The sequence below is a fragment of the Schistocerca piceifrons genome, chromosome 2 (genome assembly GCF_021461385.2).
Source record: "Schistocerca piceifrons isolate TAMUIC-IGC-003096 chromosome 2, iqSchPice1.1, whole genome shotgun sequence".
Classification (NCBI taxonomy): Eukaryota; Metazoa; Arthropoda; class Insecta; order Orthoptera; family Acrididae; genus Schistocerca; species Schistocerca piceifrons.
This window is the reverse complement of record NC_060139.1, coordinates 754,046,131-754,070,069: the sequence shown is the minus strand read 5'-3', so window position 1 is coordinate 754,070,069 and position 23,939 is coordinate 754,046,131. Positions and strand designations below refer to the sequence as shown.

General features: G+C 40.4%; 1 protein-coding gene across 4 annotated transcripts in view; it reads left to right on the top strand.

Annotated features, from left to right (window-relative positions):
• LOC124777024 (nuclear pore complex protein Nup93-like) overlaps positions 1-23,939 on the top strand; it is a 213,281-nt gene that overhangs the window by 146,250 nt on the left and 43,092 nt on the right. For 3 of the 4 annotated variants that reach the window (XM_047252278.1, XM_047252279.1, XM_047252277.1), the window contains one exon: positions 18,914-18,946. The exons of the other annotated variant lie outside the window; for it this stretch is intronic. In XM_047252278.1, the coding sequence (XP_047108234.1) occupies positions 18,914-18,946 (33 nt within the window). The remainder of the gene's footprint in view (positions 1-18,913; positions 18,947-23,939) is intronic. 4 annotated transcript variants of the gene reach the window in all.

Here is a 23,939-nt window from a genome sequence, read left to right as displayed (position 1 = left end):
TTAACCTAGTGCTTTTTTCCATAAAAAGTTGATTTCAGTAAGAATGTACCATGTGATAGTAAAAGTATTTTATGCTTTGAGTAAGAAGCAGCCTTAACTCCTGTGGAATAATTGCACTGCATTCAGTTTATAACAGAAATATAAATCCTATCTAGTGTTGTGACTTTCTTATGTTAGTGTAATTTGTTTTAAATTATTATGATTTGATAGAAGGCAGTCGTATTCTGCAGGATGGTCAGAAACAGTCTGGAAAGCTTGTAAGGATGTTATAGGATAGGTTGTGCTGAGAAATAACTGTTAAGCAAAAAATTCGATACATTGCACTGTTTCCAGTTTAATTAGCATTGAAGTTTAACATTTGGGTCATTGCTTGTGCAAGTTAAAGCAGCCTGCCAGAGACAGTGTTGCTAAACTTTTTCTTCATTTGGTTTCCTTAAACTGAGAAAGAGAGGCACAAAACCTGGACATTGGATGGCAGCGAGGACTGAACCTGGGCCAAAAGCTCAGCTGTTTTGTGCACTTCAATCTACACAGTTAGAACAATTGATTTTAATACCATCTGCTTGTGTAGCAGAATTTTCATCAGAAGTGTTCATTACCTGCGAATTTGCATGGAAAGAGGTGTGATAGGTGAACGAAGGAGGTAGGCTTGACGAAACACATCTCACAGCAGTGAAAATAGTGGTTACATGGTGTGTCATCGGTATTCCTTCGATGGATATGTCTTGATGCATTTAGCATATGGTGCTGTGGATTAAAATGCACAGGAGGCCCACATAATGTACAGCGAAAGATTTCCTAACCACATTATTTCATGTGCAGATACTTTTATAGTGATAGATAGAGACGAAAATTTTACGTGCGGAACTTTCAGTTTGAAGGAAACATTTTCAATGTTTCTTAAATTATGCCATGAAAACTAAACATGGTAAAATGAATCCGTTTGTTTGTCACTTCAGGTTTCACATACTGTGGTATTGGATTTCCTATGTGACGAGAACTTATTTCCATACCATCTACAGATTCCATATTTCGAAAGAACGGTGTTGTGGAAAAAAGAGACATATTTCACCAAAGAAGGGTCATTCAACTATTGAAACAGCCACACTTGGAATAATGAAAATATGCATACCACCTGTATTACTTCATGTCAGCATAAGTTTGGTGTTAATATTTGGACAGGTATTACAGGTGTCTGTTGGGTCCCATCCTGTTTACTCCTCGTTTTAACTGAGAAATGTGCTTAGTGTTCCATGTAAACGCCCTTCTGTTGAATTTAGACGATGTTTCTCTGGCAGTCTGTATGGTAATGTGGTTCTAACATGACGGCATATTGCTGCCCTTTGCTGTTGCAATATTGGAGTTACGTGAGCATTTAGAAGCATTTTATCTGAAGAGGTGGACTGAGGATTGGCTGATGTGGTCCAGTACCCTGGCCAGCTCATTTGCCACATCTTATCCCTATAATTTTTGTATGTGAGGGGCTTGTGAGAAAAATTGCCTGTCAGACTCTAGTAGACACAGTTGAAGAGCTTCTTGTGAGGATAATTATAGACTACGACGAGATCAGAGAAATCTTTGATTTTAGAAAAATCTGGCAGTACTGATGGAATTAGATTAGAAAACAAGACAGTTAAAGTAGTAGATGAGTGTCACTATTTGGGCAGCAAAATAACTGATGACTGCTGAAGTGGAGAGAGAGGATATAAAATGTAGACTGACAATGGCAAGAAGTGTTTCAAAAGAAGATAAATTTGTTAGTGCCATATATATATATTTGAGTGTAAAGAAATCTTCCCTAAAAGTATTTGTAGGGAGTGTTACCATGTATTTAAGTGAAACACAGACGATAAACAGTTCGTACAAGAAGAGAAAAGAAGCTTTTGAAAACTGGAGCTAGAGAATAATGCTGAAGATTAGATGGGCAGACTGAATAGAATTGGGGGAAAAGAAATATGTGGCACAACCTGAATAGAAAAGGGATCGGTTGATAGGACATATTCTGAGACATCAATTTAGTATTGGAGGGAAGTGGGGAGGGGGGGGGGGGGGGAGGGGAGGAGGGTAAAAATCGTAAACAGAGACCATGGATGAGCACACTGATCAGATTCAGAAGGATGTAAATTGCAGTACTTATTTGGAGATGAAGAGGCTTGCGCAGGAGACAGCAACAAGGAGAGCTGCATCAAACCCGTCTTTGGACTGAAGAACACAACGTTGATAATTAGCCTAGCTCTGAAATATAGCATTTGCTCTCATAGCTTAATTTATCACTTCTGAAACAGGCGCATTTTAAGTGGTAATTAGCATTTGAATGCGTTGTAACTTACGGACCCATAGTTTTCTGTGGAGTACCCCATTTTAGAACTTCCAAGTGCGGTTTGTAATTAATGATTGTCTAAAATAATATGGTACATTGTTTTGATATGGAAGTTTTAGAGATTGACCTGTTCCTGAGAATGTGCATTGGAAGTAACCATTTAAAAACACAAATTGGCTGTTTCAGGTACCCTGAAACCAAACGTTAACATCTGGTTGAGTGCATGGACTAATGCAGGTTAACAGTAATGCTCTTTTTCTAATCACTCTTTCTGTTCTCCATATCCACTACACAAGTTGATACAGCCAGTGTCAGTTGTTTTCATAAGATAGGTGATAGCGTACTGGACTGCTGACCTATTGGCTGCAGTTTAGGTTCTCAGTATCATCCTGTGATCCTGCTTCCCCTCCCCTCCCCCTTTGCCGGCCGAAGAAGAGCACACTTTGCAACACTCCCTCCGACAGGCTGCTTGGATTTTTGCTCACAATAACCTGATTGTCTAATTTCAATACTGATTAAATGAGAAATGGTGCAGTTTATCAAATATGGTTCTTATCAATTATTTCTCATCAAAACTCGCCCTGAAACACCCTTACAAACTTTTCAGACTGTTTCTTACCACACTGTATATCTTAACTCAGTGTTAATATAACAACAAAAACAATCAATTTACGACAAAATAATTTAATTGGATAGATAAGAAATCTACTCACCAAGTGGCGGCAGAACACGCACACATAAGAGGGTTGTAATTAGGCAAACTTTCGGAGCCAGTGGCTCCTCCTTCAGGCAGAAGGATTGAAGGGGAAGGAAGAAGGTTGAAGGAAACGGACTGGAGACTTGATGCAATAATTTACCAACAGGCGTATGTACTGTAGAAATATATTTTATGAACTTCATAAAATAAATTTCTACAATACATACGCCTGTTGGTAAATTATTGCATCAAGAAATACATGCCAGCTGTTGCCCCACAGTCCATAATGGCTCAACAAAGGAGGACTGGAGAGGTCTAGGAAGTGCAATAAGTCTCCCCTGACCTGCGATTCCAGGTGACTTTCCCAAAATCTACCCATTTTCCTAGACCTCTCCAGTCCTTTTCCTTCTCCCCTCTTCCTTCCCCTTCAACCTTTCTACCTGAGGAAGGAGCCACTGGCTCGGAAAGCTTGTCTAATTACAACCCTCTTTTACGTGTGTGTTTTGCCACTGCTTGATGAGTAGTTTTTCTTATCAAATTAAATTAATACAGTGTTAATAGATTTAATGATAAATAAACTATTTGGATGTGTACGCACTATGTCTGCAGTGATTTAAAGGTTGGGCTGGGGAAGTACCATTACAATGTTCTGAAAGTTTGCAGAAACTCCTTGTGATATAACCTTGTAGACAGAATGGGGACTTATATGCTCATTCTTTGTATTACCAACAGACTAGCAGTAAATGTTGTGTCAAACATAAATAAGTTTATGTCAACAAACTGGCTGGAAAATGCTACAGTTTTAATTGTTTTAAGGGTATGAACAGAACATTTGGTTTCATTGTTTATCACTGTTTAATATTTGGTTTCTCTAACCTGGTGACCTTCCGGTGTCTTTTTAAATAATCACTGTGGTGTCTTTTTGTTGTTTCTCTAATTTGTTCACCACACACATTCATGTTGTAAAAACATGCGGAAAACTCATGTATAAAACTAGCATTTGCCACATGCCATAGTCAACAGTCGGACTTCCTTGCAACTTGGTTTGCTGCTGTTGCATAAATTTGAGGATGAGTGGTCATGAAAGTATGTTAGATTGTGGTAGGTAATTGTTTTCTCAAAAAGAATTTACTCTTCTTCAAAGATACTATGTAAGCTATGTGCTTGTACAATGTACTAGACAATGTGGCATGGATTCAAAGTGGCCATGGATATGATGCAGAACACACTGCCACATGGTTTGTAGGTGCAGTCACAAGGAATTGACAGTGGCTGCAGGAGGATTGGAACAAACAAGATGCCGACTGGCCATATCCCAAGTGCATGTGATGGGCAAAAATGACAGGAAAGCAGTGGTAGCTATCATTTTTCAAAGAAGTCTTGCGTATTCCTTGCCATATGTAATGGGACATTGTCTTGCTGAAATATGGTGTCTGGAGCTGCTTGCAGGAGGGGCAGTGCCTCTGTCTTTAAAAACTCCGTGATATAAGGACTGGTATTCAGATTACCCTTAATACGTAGGAAGTGAGATCACATGTTATAGCCAGTGGCACCCCAAGCCATCATACTTGGCATTTGTCTGATATGCCTTTTAACACTGTGGTCTCACTGACGACGTTCACCACTGTAGTGTCTTTCTTGTACACAGCTGTCACTGTAGGACAAATGGAATGCTTGAAAACACAGCACACCAATGACAGTCTTCATGTGCTCATAACAGTCTTGTCTTTGGAAGCCAACACAGTGTTATTTGTGCCACTATGAGATAAATGATTAATGGAAAATCTCATATAAAGATGTGAAACAAATACTAACAAAGAGATAGAGGGGCTGGCCAGTACTTAGCTCAGTACAGCCGATAGATACACAAAAAACAGAACCGAAAATTTACGTTCCTAGCTTTCGGAACAAATGTTTCTTCATCAGGGAGGAGAGAGGGGAAAGAAAGGGAAGAAGGGAAAGTGGATTCAGTTACTCACAACCCAGGTTATGAAGCTGTTGCTTCATAACCTGCTTCATAACCTGGGTTGTGAGTAACTGAATCCACTTTCCCTTCTTCCCTTTCTTTCCCCTCTCTCCTCCCTGATGAAGGAACATTTGTTCCAAAAGCTAGGAACTTAAATTTTCGGTTCTGTTTTTTGTGTATCTATCGGCTGTACTGAGCTGAGGTAAGTACTGGCCAGCCCCCCTATCTCTTTGCCACTATGAGATAATGTTGAATTGTCAACAGAGACATGTCTACACCAATTACAGTGCTCCAATGCCGAGTCAGCACTGTGGATAACGCTGTTATGTCAATTATGGCTATGTGCACAAGAAAGGGGTCATCCGACACTGTGGTTACATTGTTAGTCCAGTATGTTGTAACATTGTGCCTTGTACAAACTGCAGTGTCACAGTTCATCAGACCCATTCCCTGCAGACCAGTAATTCCACCCTGTTAAAATTCACTCGCATGCTGATATTGCACCCTCTGACCTTGATGAAGCACATAGGCACTTACATGAATGTTTCCACGTTTAAAGGCTTGACCTGTCCAGTCACAGGAAAGAGGGCACTGCTGGGGCCTTTATACACATCATCGCTCTGTAATCTTAGTTGCTTAAATGATTTCGCTGTTCTACATTCCATTTGACTCCTGTGTGGTTCAGAGCATTTCTGTGATGTAGATCATTCCTCTTGGGTGTTGCAATTTTGACAAACAGTAGCACATTAAGATGCTCTGTAACAGTAGATTTGTGGCCGAGTTAATAAAGTCTACCCATATAAACAAGTTGTTAAATGCCAAATTACTTGAAGAGTATGCCATCAAGTGAGCTGCACACTGCACTAAATTGCTGTGAGTGAATTTTACCTGCCAGGACATCATAGATATACACACATCAAAAAATGTTTTGCATCACCTCGGTTCGAAGAGTTCTGGAACTTGTACAGAAAATTGGAATAGAGATCAACATAAACACCATTTCCGCCCTTTTTATTGCTCATGAAAACCACACATTGCATGTTGTACCACCATGCAGCGAGACCTTCAGAGGTGGTGGTCCAGATTGCTGTGCACATCGGTACTTCTAATGCCCAGTAGCATGTCCTCTTGCATTGGTGCATGCCTGTATTCGTCATGGCATACTATCCACAAGTTCACCAAGCACTGTTGGTCCAGAATGTGCCACTCCTCAACGGTGACTCAACGTAGATCACTCAGAGTGGTTGGTGGGTCACGTCATCCATAAACAGCCCTTTTCAATCAATCCCAGGCACGTTCGATAGGGTTTATATCTGGAGAACATGTTGGCCACTCTAGCCGAGCGATGTCAATATCCTGAAGGAAGTCATTCACAAGATGTACACGAGGGGGGCCGCGAATTGTTGTCCACGAACACGAATGCCTCGCCAATGTGCTGCTGATATGGTTGCACTATTGGTTGGAGGATGGCATTCATGTATCGTGCAGCCATTGTGATGCCTTCCTTGACCACCAGCGGTGTACGTTGGCCCCACATAATGCCACCCCAAAACATCAGGGAACCTTCACCTTGCTGCACTCACTGGACAGTGTGTCCATGGCGTTCAACCTGACCGGGTTGCCTCCAAACACATCTCTGATGATTGTCTGGTTGAAGACATATCGGTGAATCGAATGCAACACTAATCCTGAGTGGTCCATTTGGCATGTTGTTGGGCCCATCTGTACTGCGCTGCATGGTGTCGTGGTTGCAAAGACGGACCTCGCCATGGACATCGGGAGTGAAATTGCGCATCATGTAGCCTACTGCGCACAGTTTGAGTTGTAATAGAATGTCCTGTGGCTGCACGAAAAGCATTATACAACATGGTGGTGTTGCTGCAGTGTTCCTCTGAGCCATAATCCGCAGGTAGCGGTCATCCACTGCAGTAGTAGCCCTTGGGAGGCCTGAGCGAGGCATGTCATCGACAGTTCCAGTCTCTCTGTCTCTCCTCCATGTCCAAACAACATCGCTTTGGTTCACATTGAGACACACGGACACTTTCCTTTTTGAGAGCCCTTCCTGGCACAAAGTAGTAATTCGGACACGATCGAAATGTGGTATTGACTGACTAGGCATGGTTGAACTACAGACAACACGAGCCGTGTACCTCCTTCCTCGTGAATGACTGGAACTGATCAGCTGTCGGACCCCCTCTGTCTAATAGTCGCTGCTCATGCATGGTTGTGTACATCTCTGGGTGGGTTTAGTGACACCTCTGAACAGTCAAATGGGCTTTGTCTATCATACAATATCCACAGTCAACATCTGTCTTCAGGAGTTCTGGGAATCGGAGTGATGCAAAACTTGTTTTGATGTGCATATCTACCAAAGAACTGCAAACTGTTCCGTTGTCGGAGTAAATAATATTATAACAAGAGTTCATGGTGAGCTCATGAAGACATCTTTTCAGTTTCCACTTACCAAAACTGAGTACGTAGCAGCAAGCTAGGTACCATATACCTGTCCCTATGCATTGCCTTCAGTTTCAATGCTCGATTCACTCCAACTTAGTATGCATAGATGAGGCTGCATGCTGATGATGTAATTCGGCTACCCACAAACCCGGCATTGAATGCACTGCCCCGGACAAGTGTGTCAGTTGTTCCCAAAACCAGCCAGTATGGAGCTAAGAATATTCTGTATTTCAGGAAAAGAAAAAAAATATCTAGGAGATAAAGGGTACGCAACATGTCTCGTACTCTGAGGCGAAGAACGTGTTTAGGGCCACACAGCCATCTGTGTTTATAAACTCATACTACTCACCATTGGAGCAGCCCGTAACAGAGGCGTTGACATCCAGATATTGACAGCTGAACACAGTACAAAACCTGCAGCTGTAAATGTAGCTACAAAACTGTCCCACTGGTTACAATGACAAATTTTCCTACAATTTTAACAATTGTAGCAGTAAGAAAGAATGATACAGCTCATAGCAGACAAGTCAGTAGTATTTTAAAGTCTTTTTTATTGTGCTGTGTTTGTTGATAGAGCTTGGTTTTCGAACTTATTATTGTTTTAATAGATTTTTAGCCACTCTTGTCTCTATTCCAGGAGAGGTCACTGATTCCCCCACAGTTTACCACCCAAAAGCATGTAACACTAACAGCATGCAGAAAAGGGGAACAGATAAATGTTACTGTTAAAATTAGCTTTACCACTGTCCTCAAAGTCCTAACTGGGGTGGAGGGGAGAAAAAAATCTAAAAGATCAAGTCCAAAACCATCAGACCATGTGGCTTCGGTACTGTCTTATGGCTCCTCAAGACGATGGTTCGTGTGTGTTGTCTGCCTAATGGAACTATCAAGACACTCAAACAACAACCCCCCCCCCCCCAAATCCCAGTCATCTATTTTATGAAAATCCCACACAACGGAGCAACAAAATGGGCAGAAAAAAATTTCCCACAAAGATGGTGGCTTCCATATGGCAGTGAAAACGAATGGGTTCAAGATACACGTGGAGGAACTAAGGGAAGACCAATCTGTGTATGTTTTCAGGAGACACATTTTAAATTATCTGATGATCCTGAGTGATGTGACTACAACATCCTCACTAAAAAAAAAAAAAAAAAAGATGGTGATAGCAGAGAGAGAGGTAGAGAGGACAGACTATTTTCATAAACAGTGCATACGACTCCTTCACTCTTCCTTTCACTACCAGCCTACAAGCAGTCACTATATCAGTGCATGTGCATCATAGATTGACTGTTTTTCCTATGCCTGCCCACACATTAGGTGGGTGGTGGAAAAGGCTCTCACTAACCTCATTATGCAACTCCCCAAAACTTTTCTTCTGTGTGGATATTGTAATGCACACAGTGGGCTTTGGGTTTCAGAATCCACTTCCTTCAGTGTTAGAACAACCAAGAACTTGGTAATGTCATCACTTGTCTGTTGATCAGGGTATAGAGACAAGAACTCCAGAGGTGTTGTTTACTGCTGTTGATCTTTGTGTGCTCTACAGCCCTGGCACGCACTACTCAGTGCAAAGTGGTTTATGATTTGCACTCACATGATTACTGCCTGATCTGGATCCACTTTCTACATGGAGGTGCAATGATTCAAGTGCTGTCCAGCTGCAGAGAACCCCAACAACTTCCTGGTAATAATGGCAACATTTTGCTAGAAGAGCTCGTGGCCGTAGTTCCTGATAATGTACCATTCCACTAAAAGTGCAATTCTATGCAAGACCATCAGTTGGATTCCCAGGAAATTTGGGAGGTTCCCAGTAGCTGCTATAATGATGAATGGAAGTTTGCAGGCCAACTTATGAGACACTGCCCAGACAGTGACAGAATATTTTGTCAGAATTACCACCACTTCCAGTCAGGGTCCAGTTTCCTGACGCTGCAGTGTGTTCATTGAGAGGGACAGTTAGGACTGCCCCTTTTCTGTGTGGGAGCTCCATTGTCTCTGCCTCATGATACATCATCTCGTCACAGTAGGGTTAGTTAAAGCCTGTTAAGGCACTTCAGAGGGTTAAGGAAAGAAATCATCCTCATAAGTCTTAACTTAATTTGGGTGTAGGGCACTTTCCTGATTCCTGGAGGGAAGCAGTTTAATTCCAATTTGAAAACCTGAGGAGAGTACATGTTCTGTGTATTTATCGTACTGCTGCCCTCCGTAGCTGCAGGGGCAAAACTATGGAGCAAATGGTCAACTGCTGCCTTGTCTGCATCTTAGAATAGGCAGGTCAAATGTTTTTCCTGTGGATTCAGGAGGTATCACCTTTTATTACCTTGCCCTACTGGAGTGGCCGTACAACAGCATATCCTCTGCAGGCATCACTAAATGGATGTATTTTTTGACATCGAGAAGACCTGTGATACTACATGGTGGAGGCCTAATATAATTGAACAGTTCCATACATGGGGTTTTTGATGACATTCGTACATGTGTATGGTCGTTTCTTTTGTTCAATTCTCTCTCCCAAGGCAGTTTTAGTGTCACTGTCCTTGCTGTAGCTATTGATGGCACAACATCAATAGTTAAAAGTCCTGTCCACTGTTCTTTGTTTGTGGACAATTTCTCAGTCTGTTGTTCCTCCTTGCAAAAACCTGTTGGTCGCAGCTGACTATTAGATGGTTGTAGGAATGGATGGAGTAGAGAGGTTTCAATTTCTCGACTGTGAAACCTTTGTGTGTCTCTTAACTTTTCACATTCTGTTTTGAACTTAGGTAGATTGAAGATGAGGGACATAGATAAGAAATATAGGTTTCTATACCTCACATTTGATTTTTGAGCATACCTGGTTACCACTCATTAGTAGTGATGAGCAAAAATGTTCTTTTCAGAAATCAGATCAGAAATGGTCACTCACTGGAATGAACTAGTTCTTTTTCATGACTCACTACTCAATCTCAAAATAAGTTAAATGAAGGCACAGTGCCTTTTTAATCCATGTCACTAAACCTGTATTTTTATCTGATTTTGAAAGAACATGTAAATAGGAGTCATAATTTTGTGTTATGTTCCTAGTAATTTTGAGATATAAAAAGTTTTATTATTTGCTGTAAGAATTATAAAAATTACAACAAAATCCCAAATCTTTTTTATCAAGTGAAAAAATTTTAAGAATGAAGACTAATTCTTGTCACATTTTGATACTTTTATTGAAAAAAAATACAAAATAAGAACTCACCATATAGCGGAGATGCTGAGTCGCAGATACACACCAAAAAGATTTTCACACTTATAGCTTTCGGCCAATGGCTTTTGTCAACAATAGACACACACACACACACACACACACACACACACACACACACACACACACACACACGAATATGCACAAGAAGATTCTTGTGTGTGTGTGTGTGTGTGTGTGTGTGTGTGTGTGTGTGTGTGTGTGTGTGTGTGTATTGTTGACAAAGACCATTGGCCGAAAGCTTTAAGTGTGAAAATTTTTTTGTTGTGCCTACCTGCGACTCAGCATCTCCGTTATATGGTGAGTAACATTTTTCCTTCTCATAATATTGTTACATCCCATCCTGGATTTTCCATTGTTTGATCGATATAAGAACTATAACATAGTTGTAATTAAAGTGCATCTGCAGTCGTCATTTACAGGCAGTATTACAGTGTATATAAAGCTAAAAAGGAAAAATTAATCATCATTGTCATTTATGAATAAAATCTGAGCCATTTTAGTGGATGTGGGTCTGTTTCTTTTCTTGTGCATATTTATCCTGCTTTTGAAAGTATTCTTTCACTGGGCACTGACGTTGCTGTGATACTTAACACTTTTGGAACCAATTGGTACGGCATTCGCCACAGCAATTTTCTTGTTTCCCACCAGATTAAGGGATTGTTGTTTCTAGGCCAATACCCCTCCACTAAATATTTGTCCAAGTCGACAGGTCATGACTTGAGTGAAGCTGACCAATAGTTTCATCAAACTGTTCCCAAGCTGGAGAAGTCTCATGTGTTATGGTGGTAGTTGGTTGAGAAATAAACTATTTTTTGTTGTTGAACAACCAACACTTTCATTTCTGCAATAGCCTTCGTATAGCAATCCTGAGATTTTTTGTCTCCCTTTTGAAGGGGTGTTCCAGTAATGTTGCTTGACCAGTCAATTTGTTCCTGGAAATAACACCAAACCACTCTGATAACCCTTTAAGGAAATTATAAACCAATGTCTATTTCTTGAGGACATTCTTTATTTTTGTTTTCAAAAGATTTCAGCTGCCATTCCATTAATCTTAGCAAGATTTTCATTTTTGAATGCGAGACTATTTTTTCTGAGGACACCTCTTTGGTTACCTCACCAAAAACTTTAAAAAACTGTAAAACCTGTTACATTATGTCCCACTCTGTATATTTTAAGTTTAAGGTGATCAATTTTCCACCTAAAAAAGCAAGGCAAGAAATCATGGGTCTTTATTTAAAGTAAATATATGCAACATTTCGGAAGTAGAGTTCCATCCGCTTGGGACATTTTGTTTCAGTTTATTGGTCATTTATTAAATTTTCGTGCATTTCAGCAAGTTTGATGAAAGCAATGGGTCTCTTCTGAAAAAAATGTAATTCTTTTGACCTCAATCAACAGGTTTCTGTATAGACTTCTCAATTGTGTGTTGCACAGTGAGGTCTAAAGAATGTGCAAAGCATGGACTATGTAGAATTTGGACAAGCATGACAGTTAATTTCATATTTGATGCATTGTGTGTTATTGTGGAGGTGGTTTTAAAGTCTGTATTGTATTTGGCAATAACAAACTTTACCGAGTTTGAGATGTTTTCTGCAGTGTGTCTGTCTTCGAATTGTGGGTGTTGTAAAGGGTTTGACTTTAGTTCACTTTTCTCATCTGATATGTCCAGTCAGAGCATAGAAACTAATGTTATTTACTCTTGTCCACACATTAGAAATAAGGGAGATTGACTTTGTCATGGCCAAATCATTTTTAATTTTATCAAATAACTCATGATACAAAATAGGAATTAGAGAGTTTGGCAATGTTTTTCGACTTGGTAAATTAAAATTTGGGCAAAGCATACAATATATGTATATTTTTAAGTTCTGACCTTCAACTATAGAGAAAGGATGGTATTCTCTGCAAATCATTTTTAAAAACAGTACATGTAATGCCATACTTTTATTTAATGTGGGTGGCTTGATAATATTAAAACATGTACTTATTGGTTGTTGTAAATGAAAAATAGTTGGGGGTGAGGGCATCACAGAAGGCAATAAATCAGGACTTGGTCCAGAACCCGACAACACTAATGGGCTGGATACAACTTGAGACTCGATTCTCCTTTCTGGGAGGATACCTCCACCCAATGTGGAAGCAGATGTCAGTGAGGACAGTTCACAAGAAATGATTTCTTGGATTTCTGCATCGATTGATGGCAGTCTTGATCAGCTTCCTGACCCATATTGTTTCAGAGGTATCGTAGAATGCTTCGATTTTAGATGTCCCTTCCGGTTTGATGATGAACCAGAAGACATGGAAATTATCAGCTGACAGTAGCGGCATTTTCGTTTTGGTAAAATGGTACCATACATCGCTTGTAATTCTTCTAGTCAAAGGCAGTGTGATTGACATATTGTTGTGCAACACTGCAAAGTACACTGGAAAAATTAAAATACTTACTCATAACATAGGCATTTTAAATTGCAAAAGAGTAAAGTGAAAACAAATATACATGCCGCACATTGTGTAATCAGAAGTTACAGAGTAGGATGTAGGACATTATGATCTGCGATACCTAGCCCCACAGTCGTTAAGTTTGTATCATATACGAAAAGAACTGAAACAGTCATAGTGATTAAGGAACTCACGAAGACAAGTCTGACAATGCATAAAGATTTCACTGCTGAAAGATAAAAATTTTTAATTATGTATTATCTGTACTTGGGCTACGTAGTGTGTGAACGAGAGATGGCAGGGTAATGGTGTAGATAAAGACTGGAAAACAACACTGCAAATGAACTCTAAAGCCTGTGCTTTAGGAGATGCGAACCTGTCTGATCATGCAGCTACAGGTTCTACCAGTGTGTCTGTATTGTTACTGTAGAACATGGTTGGCCATCACATTCAACTCATTTTGGCGAAATCCGCCATATATTTCAGGATATCAACATCCATGGCTTTCTTCCAAGAAGTGTGAGCATCCGGCTCAAGCTCAGTGTGCTCTCCATTTCCTAAAATATTGACCCCATTGTCCCAAACCACCACAGAAATAGCAGATGAGGAGTGAAGTAGCGGCATACAAATGCTTTCACTTATTACCACCCATGCTACACACATCCAACAGTAACAAAGACAAAGAAGTCAAATGTACGTTCGTAAACATCACTTTCCTTCACAAAATTTGCCTCATCTGCATCCTCTACAGACTTCTGGAAATAGGTGGGATGCCTTTTTCAGAACTGACCATTAAGAATTCGATTCAACTTTGGAGCATACGAATAATGCTAGTAACACATGAATATTGTGTCCCTTCACTTTGAAATTCACATGTGTAATTTGTTCTCCAAATGTAGCAGTACTTCAGTTTACACATATCCATAATGCAACCTATAGTCTCACTCTCATACATATATATGCAATGAAATCCACAAGTAAAGAATCAGCTCACCTGGAAACGGCTCACATCGTCATACTCATGACTTACTCTCTAAAATATCAAAGGAATAAACTGTAACTGACAACATACAGGGACTTTAAGTGTATCACTGTACCCGAACTTTCATTGGAGGTGCAAGAGATAATTTGGGAGACGACTTCCATTCCATTCCTGGACTTGAAAGACAAGCTCCGTGGATTTACTACCAAACTAAAGCTATTACACAATAAATATGCTCCCTCAAAGACCAGAAACCTGAAGGGAAAACCTGCATCTTGGCTAACAGAAGAGCTAAAATAGTTCATGAATCTCGGAGACACTGCACATCGGACTTACAAACAACCTCCTACCATTGAAAATAAAACTGATTACAAGCAAAAAGCAAACAGAATCAGTCAGTCAGAGAGAAACGATAACTAAGACATGCCAATACATTAATCTAAAATCAGCTTTTACTGTACAGGACGACCTGACAGTCCAATTGATCAAGCTTATTGTTGACCCACTATTGCTCACAATAACTACTACTATGTAGATCTTGAAGCTCTTGCCTGGACAACACAGCAGAAACACTCATTCCCATCAAAATACAAGCACTAGAGATGTAGCTGGGTATGTTCTTGATGACATTATTACTCAGTGGGCAGAAGATATTTAGGAAGACTGAAGAAAATAACAATTTCAACCAAGAGAGTGTAACAGACAAATGGCCATGCAAAGAAAAAAGGAGATATCATTTTAAAAATATTATGATTTTTTCTTAAATAACTGATTTTCATAAGTTACGTAATTACATAGAAAACTATGGTCTGGTGTAAGAGGGGTCGTGAAGGCATTAATCTGTCCAGGTTGAGTGAATAATTAAAAAATTAAACATAGCACTCAGGTTGTTCCCGGATGAATGTTCAATAATTATGTGGGGATGAAAGGAATGATTATTGGAAGAAAAAAACTTCATGCGGACATATGCACTGTTCTGAATGGTATCTGAGATTGAACATATTTAATATACATTGTTATTTATTTTCTTTATTCTTCAGTATATTGTCACTTTTTACAATGTACCACAGTAGTGTAGGTGAAGTTGAGACAAATAATTTGATATAGGACAAGTGGGATATCAAATTGGGAAACTACCACCAACTGGCTTTAAAAAAAGCCTACCTACATCTCAGTGCCTGCGTGTTGTGCAAGATTTTCCTTATTTTCTCTTTCTCCTCACACAAACTATAAGTCCTAGAGGAAAAATGAATAGGATCTTTTTATAGGAAATATGATGTAGTGTAATTTTTACTGTTACATGTTTTCGCTACAGGCCTTAGATTTCGAGTTATACAAGAACACCTTCAAAAGTAACTTTAAATGTGTTCTGTTTCAGAAACACTTTTGAATATGACATATGTCCATATTTTGTTATTTGCTTCAAATGATCATTCCTGTCATATCCCTGAATATTGAAAATTCCTCCTGAGACAACCCATATACATGGACTATCATAAATGTTTGTTAAAATAATTTTGTGTTACACATACCATTATTTTTATAAGAAGTTGAATTCAGATGGACAGGTGTTCAGTCAGGAAAGTGAGTTGCAAGCTGTATCCCAGTGCCAAGAATGCAGAGAAAAAGTGACACATCAGGTCGCCATGTGATCTGCTCCATGTAAATTCATCCTTGAGTGGTAGGGAGCAGCGAGCTACCTTGCAGTCTGGTCCGTAAGAATGGTGGGGAGAAGTGAGCTATCTTGTGATCTGGTCCATTCAAATGGTGGGGAGCAGTGAGCTATCTTGTGATCTGGTCCATTCAAATGGTGGGGAGCAGTGAGCTAGTGGATAGCTTATGGTCCGATTAGTGAGAATGACGGAAACTCCAAGCTATTGGAAGGTGGGTGAGGCCTGCGTCACCTTGCGATACGCTCCTAGCACACAGAGGCTAAAGACCACAGCTTACATTATTGCAGAGAACACATTCCACGTATGATGCTAAGTCAAAAGATGAGAAGTAACATCCCACCCAAGAGCATGTAAACACTTATTGAGCTTCTGAAATTTGAAGCATTTATTTTCAAATGAAATGCATAAACTTGATTCTGGAAGTGTGTTCTACATTAATGTACCATTCTAAAGAGCCATTCCCTCGTTAGCTGTGCAGTCAGCATGGAGGATTGCTAAGTGGGGGGACCTGAGGCGATTCTCAGCTGGGCCAAAGGTTTTAGATCCCGCCCCCCCCCCCCTCCTCCTCCTCCTCCTCCTCCTCCTCCTCCTCCTCCTCCCAGTTGGGCATTAGGTGCTGTGGTGTGTTGTGCTTACTGCTTACTTTTGCACCATTACTGTTGAGATAGCTGAATGGGTATGGCCCGAGGGAGATTGGGGGGGGGGGGGGGGCATGGAGGTTTCTTTATCTTCTGTTGTTTTTCGTGAATGAGGACTTGATCTATAACATATTTTTTCGTAGCTTGGGAAACGTTTTCTTTAGGATGTGGCATGTGGCACCGTTGCAGCAGCCTACCAGACAATTTTCGTTGTGCTCATTACAGCCACCAGCAATGAGCTACCTCCATTTTTTTCTGAATCTTGTCACTCCCTCCTTAGAAGGATCTGGCTATTTGAATCAATTCAGAAGCGGACTGCCCATCTCTAAACCTTAGGGACACGAAGCCCCTATTTTAAAATGCATTAGCCATAGTTCATGGGGAGCAGACCAAACCTGTCTTCTCCAGTTTTACAGAACATTTGTGTGTTCACGGCTTTATCATGGGTGCAGGATGTGTGGTTCTGCAAGATCCGTCTACTTAAAAATGTTAGTTGCAGTGTATGATGGAGGATTTAAGCTTGCAACTTGGGCCTTTAGAGCCAGCACTATGAAGAGCCTGTACAGTGAGGCTCGTGTGCCCTCCTCGCTCGATATAAGGTGGCAACTGCTCATAGTGTGACACTTCTATAAGACAGTACTTGTGTAAAAGGTGCGTGCGTACCATAATATTGCTTCTCACCAATGGAAAGACACTTTCATTACAGGCACTGAGTAGTGAAACCCTAAAGGATTTGTGTGATGAATTGCCTTATAGAGGTGGTTGTGGTTGATGGAAGGATTGCCTTTGAGATGGATGTGACTGATTTTATGGTTTTACACCAAGGTTGGAGCAATTTGCATTGCGAATTTAACTGTTGTATCTTCATTTTATAACTTTTTAGATAGCCGTCATAATTTTAAAATTGTGGTCACTGATGGCTCAGAGCAAGAGTATCCCTTGGGTGTACAGTTGTGTTCCCAACTATTTATTCAGGATTTACTTTTCTAATGAATTACCATATTTACTGCAGAACTCCATGAAATCCGGAATGCACTGTCGCAGACGAGGCATCTAAAGTACAAAAAGTTTTTCATTTCCTGTGATTCCCTTAGTGCTCTGTTGTCATTGCAGCAAATGTAGTCAGCAGTGTACATGACACAAAATGTGTTTGACATATTTTATCTTCTTCAACAGGAAGCAAATCATTAATCATTCTGCTGGTTACTGAGGCAAATGAGAATTTAGGGGAATGAGCAAGGAGAGACTGCAGCCAAAAAGGCCTGCATGAAACAATGTGCCATGCCTTGCAGGCTGTCTTTTTGCTGTTGAATCGGGAACCATATGAGTGTGGGAAGAGGAGTGGCTGTCACTGGAAACAACTATGTGGCCATGACATACCTCAAATCACTCAATCTCATAAGATGAATTTTATCCTGACCCACCTTTGAATTGGATATTGTCCTCTAACAGACTTCATCATATTCCAGCGATGACCCACTGTGTGATGTCAGTGACGTGTGAATCAGTGTACACTATTTTAACTGAATGCCTTTTATATTATGGTGAGAGCACAGAAGCAATTTAAGGTAGGGCTGATGATGAGTGTGGTAAAGCTTTTAAAATTTCGTATAGTGTCCAGACTATGGCCTAAGCTTTTAGGCTGGAGATTCTAAAGTGTTACAAAGTGGCTGGTTCATTCTTTCTATTCCTGTGATCAATTGGCCACAGATGTCTGCTGTACTCTCTTAACCCTGTCCCACAAATGTTACGTTATTATATTAAGTTTTAGATCTGAATAAATGTGTGATTTTCAAATAAGCATGTGCATGCATTTTTACTCACCCCCCCCCCCCCCCCCTCCCCTCCCATAAAATTTCAATAAAGGCACTAAGATATCGCTATTGTATGCCCAAACAACACATAATCATATCCATCCACAGATATACACAATGAGAAGTAAAACATCAGCATGGAAGGCATGACGAGTAATGTATTTGTGCTGCCAATTTCCTGAAGTGAGTGCATGGGGGGAGGGTAGTGAAACTGCACAGCATCCATATCTCTCATCGACTGCCTTTGGGTCTCTTATGCAGTAACAACAATGAAATTAATAGCTTAAAAAGATGCTGCACTGTCATTTCCTACCTGCAATCAAATTATATTTTACAACCAGACTTATTTTAGAAATGTTCATTCGTGTAACCTATTCTTACAAATACTTTGCTTCATTGTTTCTTTTCTTCATTACTTACTTGAGAGCTCATCTGCATACATATCTGGACCAGCATCAGAATCACCCATTTCTGGGGGTTGCTGCATTCTAAGTCATTAAAAGGCAGTAGCTGACTTCTTTTTAATGTATTGATCGTAAGCTCAGTATATGTGAAAAAGCTCAAAGTTACACACAATTCCTTTACCAGTAGAGTGAAGATTCCCATACTGAATTGCCAAAGAGGGCCAACCTACTAAACTTTATTTCATTACTTATTCAATGCTGTCATAATTTCCTTTTCATATGTTACAGTTTCAGCAAACTATTGGAACAGACTGCTTAAAGGTTAGTAATTTAACCTTCTCTTATGCTGCAAATAGCTTGCGGTGTTCAGTTTTACATATATTGCAGTTCCACTTCTGTGATGTAATAGTGTAGAGATAAAGGCGATTATTGCAAAGGGTGTAGGATACAGTTACATGTAAATATTTGGTCAAAATTCATGAACATGATATATTATGTAGTACTAGATCATCAATTGTAAACATTTTTGGACACTTGCAAAGCTTTTCATATGTAATGAGTGTTTTGCATAAATCTGTTATTTGTGAGTGAAAGTTACAGTAAATAAGTAACATACCATGTCGTATTAGTTTTCTCTTTTAACGGGTGTATATATTGTCTGCATTTATTGTAAGTTAATGCTATTGTTTAATTTGTTAGTGACTGTAACCTGAAAACATTTCCAAGAAACAGTAAAACTGGTGGGAAGTTTTTTACTGTTAGCCACTTTAGTTCTAAAAGGCTAATGGTAATTCTTGTAGTGTGTTAGCCTCGTAGATTGAAAGAGAATCAGCAAGCTTAGATTAACACTATTTGTTTACTGTCTGTAAAACATTGTACCAGGCATAATGCAGCCCCACTGTGTTGTTGCTCTCAGGAGGGGATGACCTGGTTCTATTAATCAGCAGCTGGAAATTTCCCTGACTACTGTGAAGTGATTGGAAGCTGATGTGGATAGATGTGGTAAGGGGGCTACCGAGAGTCATGTAGCAGAGTTACCAAAGTTGACTCAAGTACTATCCTTGTGAGAGAAAACTGCTTCTTCTACAGGAAATACAGGATCGGCATTACTCATCCACTTGACTGTGAATGACATGTCCATGGTAGGTCATGCTGTCCAGTGCAGTGACACAGGAACCAACAAGTTCGAGGTGCCGATTTCCTTCAAAACCACTGGACCAGTGAGACCCATTTCGCGTGTTGAGAAACCTGCTATGTCTTGTGTCAGTAGAATGGCAACACAAATACGTAGCAGTCTGTTAATCATTGGAGGTTCAAACGTACAGTGAATAATGATAACCGTCAGGAAAATGGAAGCAAGGGATTGGAAGAAACACTAGGTGGACTCAGTGTGTATGTCTGGGGGGGGGGGGGGGGGGGGCCTTCATTCAGAATGTTGAAGAGGCTATTCTGGCAGCCATTGATGGAATGGGATGCAGCCAACTGAGTGGAGTGGAAGGCTTGAACCAGAGACTGTGAAGGACAACTGAAACAAATTGAAAGATTTAGATGTCCAGCAGACTAGGCAAAGAAGCAGTATTGTCAGATCTCAATGAGGAACTTGAAACTTTCAGCTTAGGACAAGGGTCCTTACATGGTATGCAGTCACTGTAAGGAAACATCTAAAGAAACAGAGATTACTGTGTAATAGGTGTAAGACAAAGCATAGGACAATAGATACAGAGATGCTGAATGAAAAGCGTTTCGCTGTCAAGAGAGCAATGCTTGTGCCCTACTGTGACCATCATAGCAGAATTTTGTGTAATGATTTTCACAAAACCTAAAGAAATTCTGGTCACATATAAAGTATGATAGGGGCACCACAGTTCGTGGCCATGGACTAGACAGGAGCTGAAATGGAGAGTAGCAAAGCAAATGCAGAAATGTTTATTTTCAAATGTTTATTTACAATGAAATACCAGGAGAACTGCTCAATTATAATTCTTGTACCACTGAAAATATGAGTAAAATTGATATTAGTGTCAGTGGCATTGAGAACCAGCTGAAGTCATTAAACTGAATAAAGGACCAGGGCCGGATGGAATCCGTATCAAATTCTATACTGAAATTTTGGCTGAGCTTGCCCTTCTTCGAACTATAATCGATTTTAGAACCAACAAGCAAACAACTGTGCCCAATAGTTGGAAGAAAGCCTGGGCACTCTCGTCTACAAGAAGTGTATCAGAAGTAATCCACAAAACTACTGTCTGGTACCCCTGACATCGATCTGTGGTAGAATTTTGAATGTATTGTCAGGGCAAAAATAATGAGGCATATGAAACAGAATGATCTCTTTCATGCTAGTAAGCACAGATTTCGTAAAAATTTGTCACTTGAAACCCAACTCACACTTCTCTCACATGAATTACTGAAAACTTTGGATCAAGGTAGTCAGGTAAATGCAGTGTTTCTTCATTTCTGAAAAGCATTTTGTATCACAGCCATGCTTATTATCAGAAGTGTGATCATATGGGATACCAAGCAAAATTTGTGACTGGGGTTGAGGAATTTTTGGTTGGGAGGATGCAGAAAATTATTTTGGGTGGAGAGTCATTGTCAGGTGTAAAAGTGACTCTGGGTGTGACCCAGGGATGTGTGTTGGGATCTTGTTGCTCATGTCTACATCTACATCTACACAAATACTCCGCAATCCACCATACAGTGCATGGCAGAGGGTACCTCGTACCACAACTAGCATCTTCTCTCCCTGTTCCACTCCCAAACAGAACGAGGGGAAAATGACCGCCTACATGCCTCTGTACGAGCCCTAATCTCTCTTATCTTATCTTGGTGGCCTTTCCGCAAAATGTAATTTGGCGGCAGTAAAACTGTACTACAGTCAGCCTCAATGCTGGTTCTCTAAATTTCCTCACTAGCAATTCACGAAAAGAACACCTCCTTTCCTCTAGAGACTCCCACGCGAGTTCCTGAAGCACTTCCGTAACACTCGCGTGATGATCAAACTTACCAGTAACAAATCTAGCAGCCCGCCTCTGAAATGCTTCTATGTCCTCCCTCAATCTGACCTGATAGGGATCCCAAACGCTCTAGCAGTACTCAAGAATAGGTCGTATTTGTGTTTTATAAGCAGTCTCCTTTACAGATGAACCACATCTTCCCAAAATTCTACCAATGAACCGAAGGCAACTATCAGTCTTCCCCACAACTGCCATTACGTGCTTGTCCCACTTCATATCGCTCTGCAATGCTACGCCCAAATATTTAATCGACGTGACTGTGTCAAGCGCTACACTACTAATGGAGTATTCAAACATTACAGGATTCTTTTTCCTATTCATCTGCATTAATTTACATTTATCTATATTTAGAGTTAGCTACCATTCTTTACACCAGTCACAAATCCTGTCCCAAGTCATCTTGTATCCTTTTGCAGTCACTCAGTGACGACACCTTTCCGTACACCACAACATCATCAGCAAATAGCCATACATTGCTATCCACCCTATCCAAAAGATCATTTATGTAGATAGAAAACACCAGCGGACCTACCATATTTCCCTGGGGCACTCCAGATCATACCCTCACCTCCGATGAACACTCACCATCGAGGACAACATTCTGGGTTCTATTACTTAAGAAGTCTTCAAGCCACTCACATACTTGAGAACCAATCCCATATGCTCGTACCTTCATTAGGAGTCTGCAGTGGGGCACCGAGTCAAACGCTTTCCGGAAGTCAAGGAATATGGCATCCGTCTGATAACCTTCATCCATGGTTCGCTAGATATCGTGTGAAAAAAGGGCGAGTTGCGTTTCGTAGGAGCGATGCTTTCTAAAGCCGTGCTGATGCATGGACAGCAACTTCTCTGTCTCAAGGAAATTCATTATATTCGAACTGAGAATATGTTCGAGAATCTTGCAACAAGGTTATTGGTCTGTAATTTTGAGGATCCGTCCTTCAACCCTTCTTATATACAGTCGTCACCTGCGATTTTTTCCTGTCGCTCAGGACTTTACGTTGGGCAAGAGATTCGCGATAAATGCAAGCTAAGTAAGGAGCCAGTGTAGTAGAGTACTCTCTGTAAAACCGAATTGGAATCCCATCAGGACCTGGCGATTTATTTATTTTCAACCCATTCAGCTGCTTCACAACCCCAGGGATGTCTATCACTATGTCCTCCATACGGGAATCTGTACGAGACTCAAGCAGCGGTAGGTTTGTACGATCCTCCTGCGTGAAAGATTTCTCAAATGCTAAATTTAAAGTTTCAGCTTTTGTTTTGCTGTCTTCCGTTGCCAGGCCAGACTGATTAGTGAGTGACTGGATGGAAGCCTTCAACCCGCTTACCGATTTTATGTAAGACCAGAATTTCCTTGGGTTTTTAGCAAGATCTTTTGCTAAGGTATGACAGTGGCAGTAGTTGAATGCTTCATGCATCGCTCTTTTTACAGCAGCACGAATCTCTACTAACTTTTGCCTGTCCTCATTCTCCCGATCTTTCTTGTACTGCGAGTGCAACTGCCTTTGCTTCCTGAGCATTCTCCGAATTGCGCTGTTAAACTACAGTGGGTCTTTTCCGTCCGTAACCCACTTTTTCAGCACATACTTGTCAAATGCGTGATTTACAATGTGTTTAAAATTTGCCCATAATTCTTCCACGTCCATCGTACCGGAAGTAAATGAAGTCAATTCATTTACTAAGTGGGATGCTAACAACTGCTTATCTGATCTTTCTAGTAAGAATACTCTCCTAGCCTTCTTGACCGACTTTTTAACTTTCGTAACCATAGTCGTAATGACAACATCATGATCACTAATCCCTGTCTCAACACTGACACCGTTGATGAGGTCTGGTCTGTTCGTGGCTACCAGATCTAAAATATTTCCATTACGCGTTGGCTGTCGATTTAGCTGCTCAAGACCTTGCAGACAATATTAATATTAACCTCAGTCTTTTTGCAGATAATGCAGTGATCTATAATAAAGTACTGTCTGAAATAAACTGCATAAATATTCGGCCAGATCTTGATAAGATTTCAAAGAGGCACAAAGTTCATAAATGTGAAACTGTGCAACTCAAAAAATGAAAAAAATGTAGTATCCTAAGACTACAGTACCAGTGAGGCCTGGTTGGAAACAGTCAACTAAAACAGATACCTGAGTGTAATACTTAGTAGGGATATGAAATGGAATGATCGCAAAGGCCCAGTTGTGGGTAAGGCAGATGGCAGGCTTCAGTTTATTGTTAGAACACTAGGAAAATGCAATTGGTCTACAGAGGAGATTGCTTAACCGTCCTATACTATTGCTCAA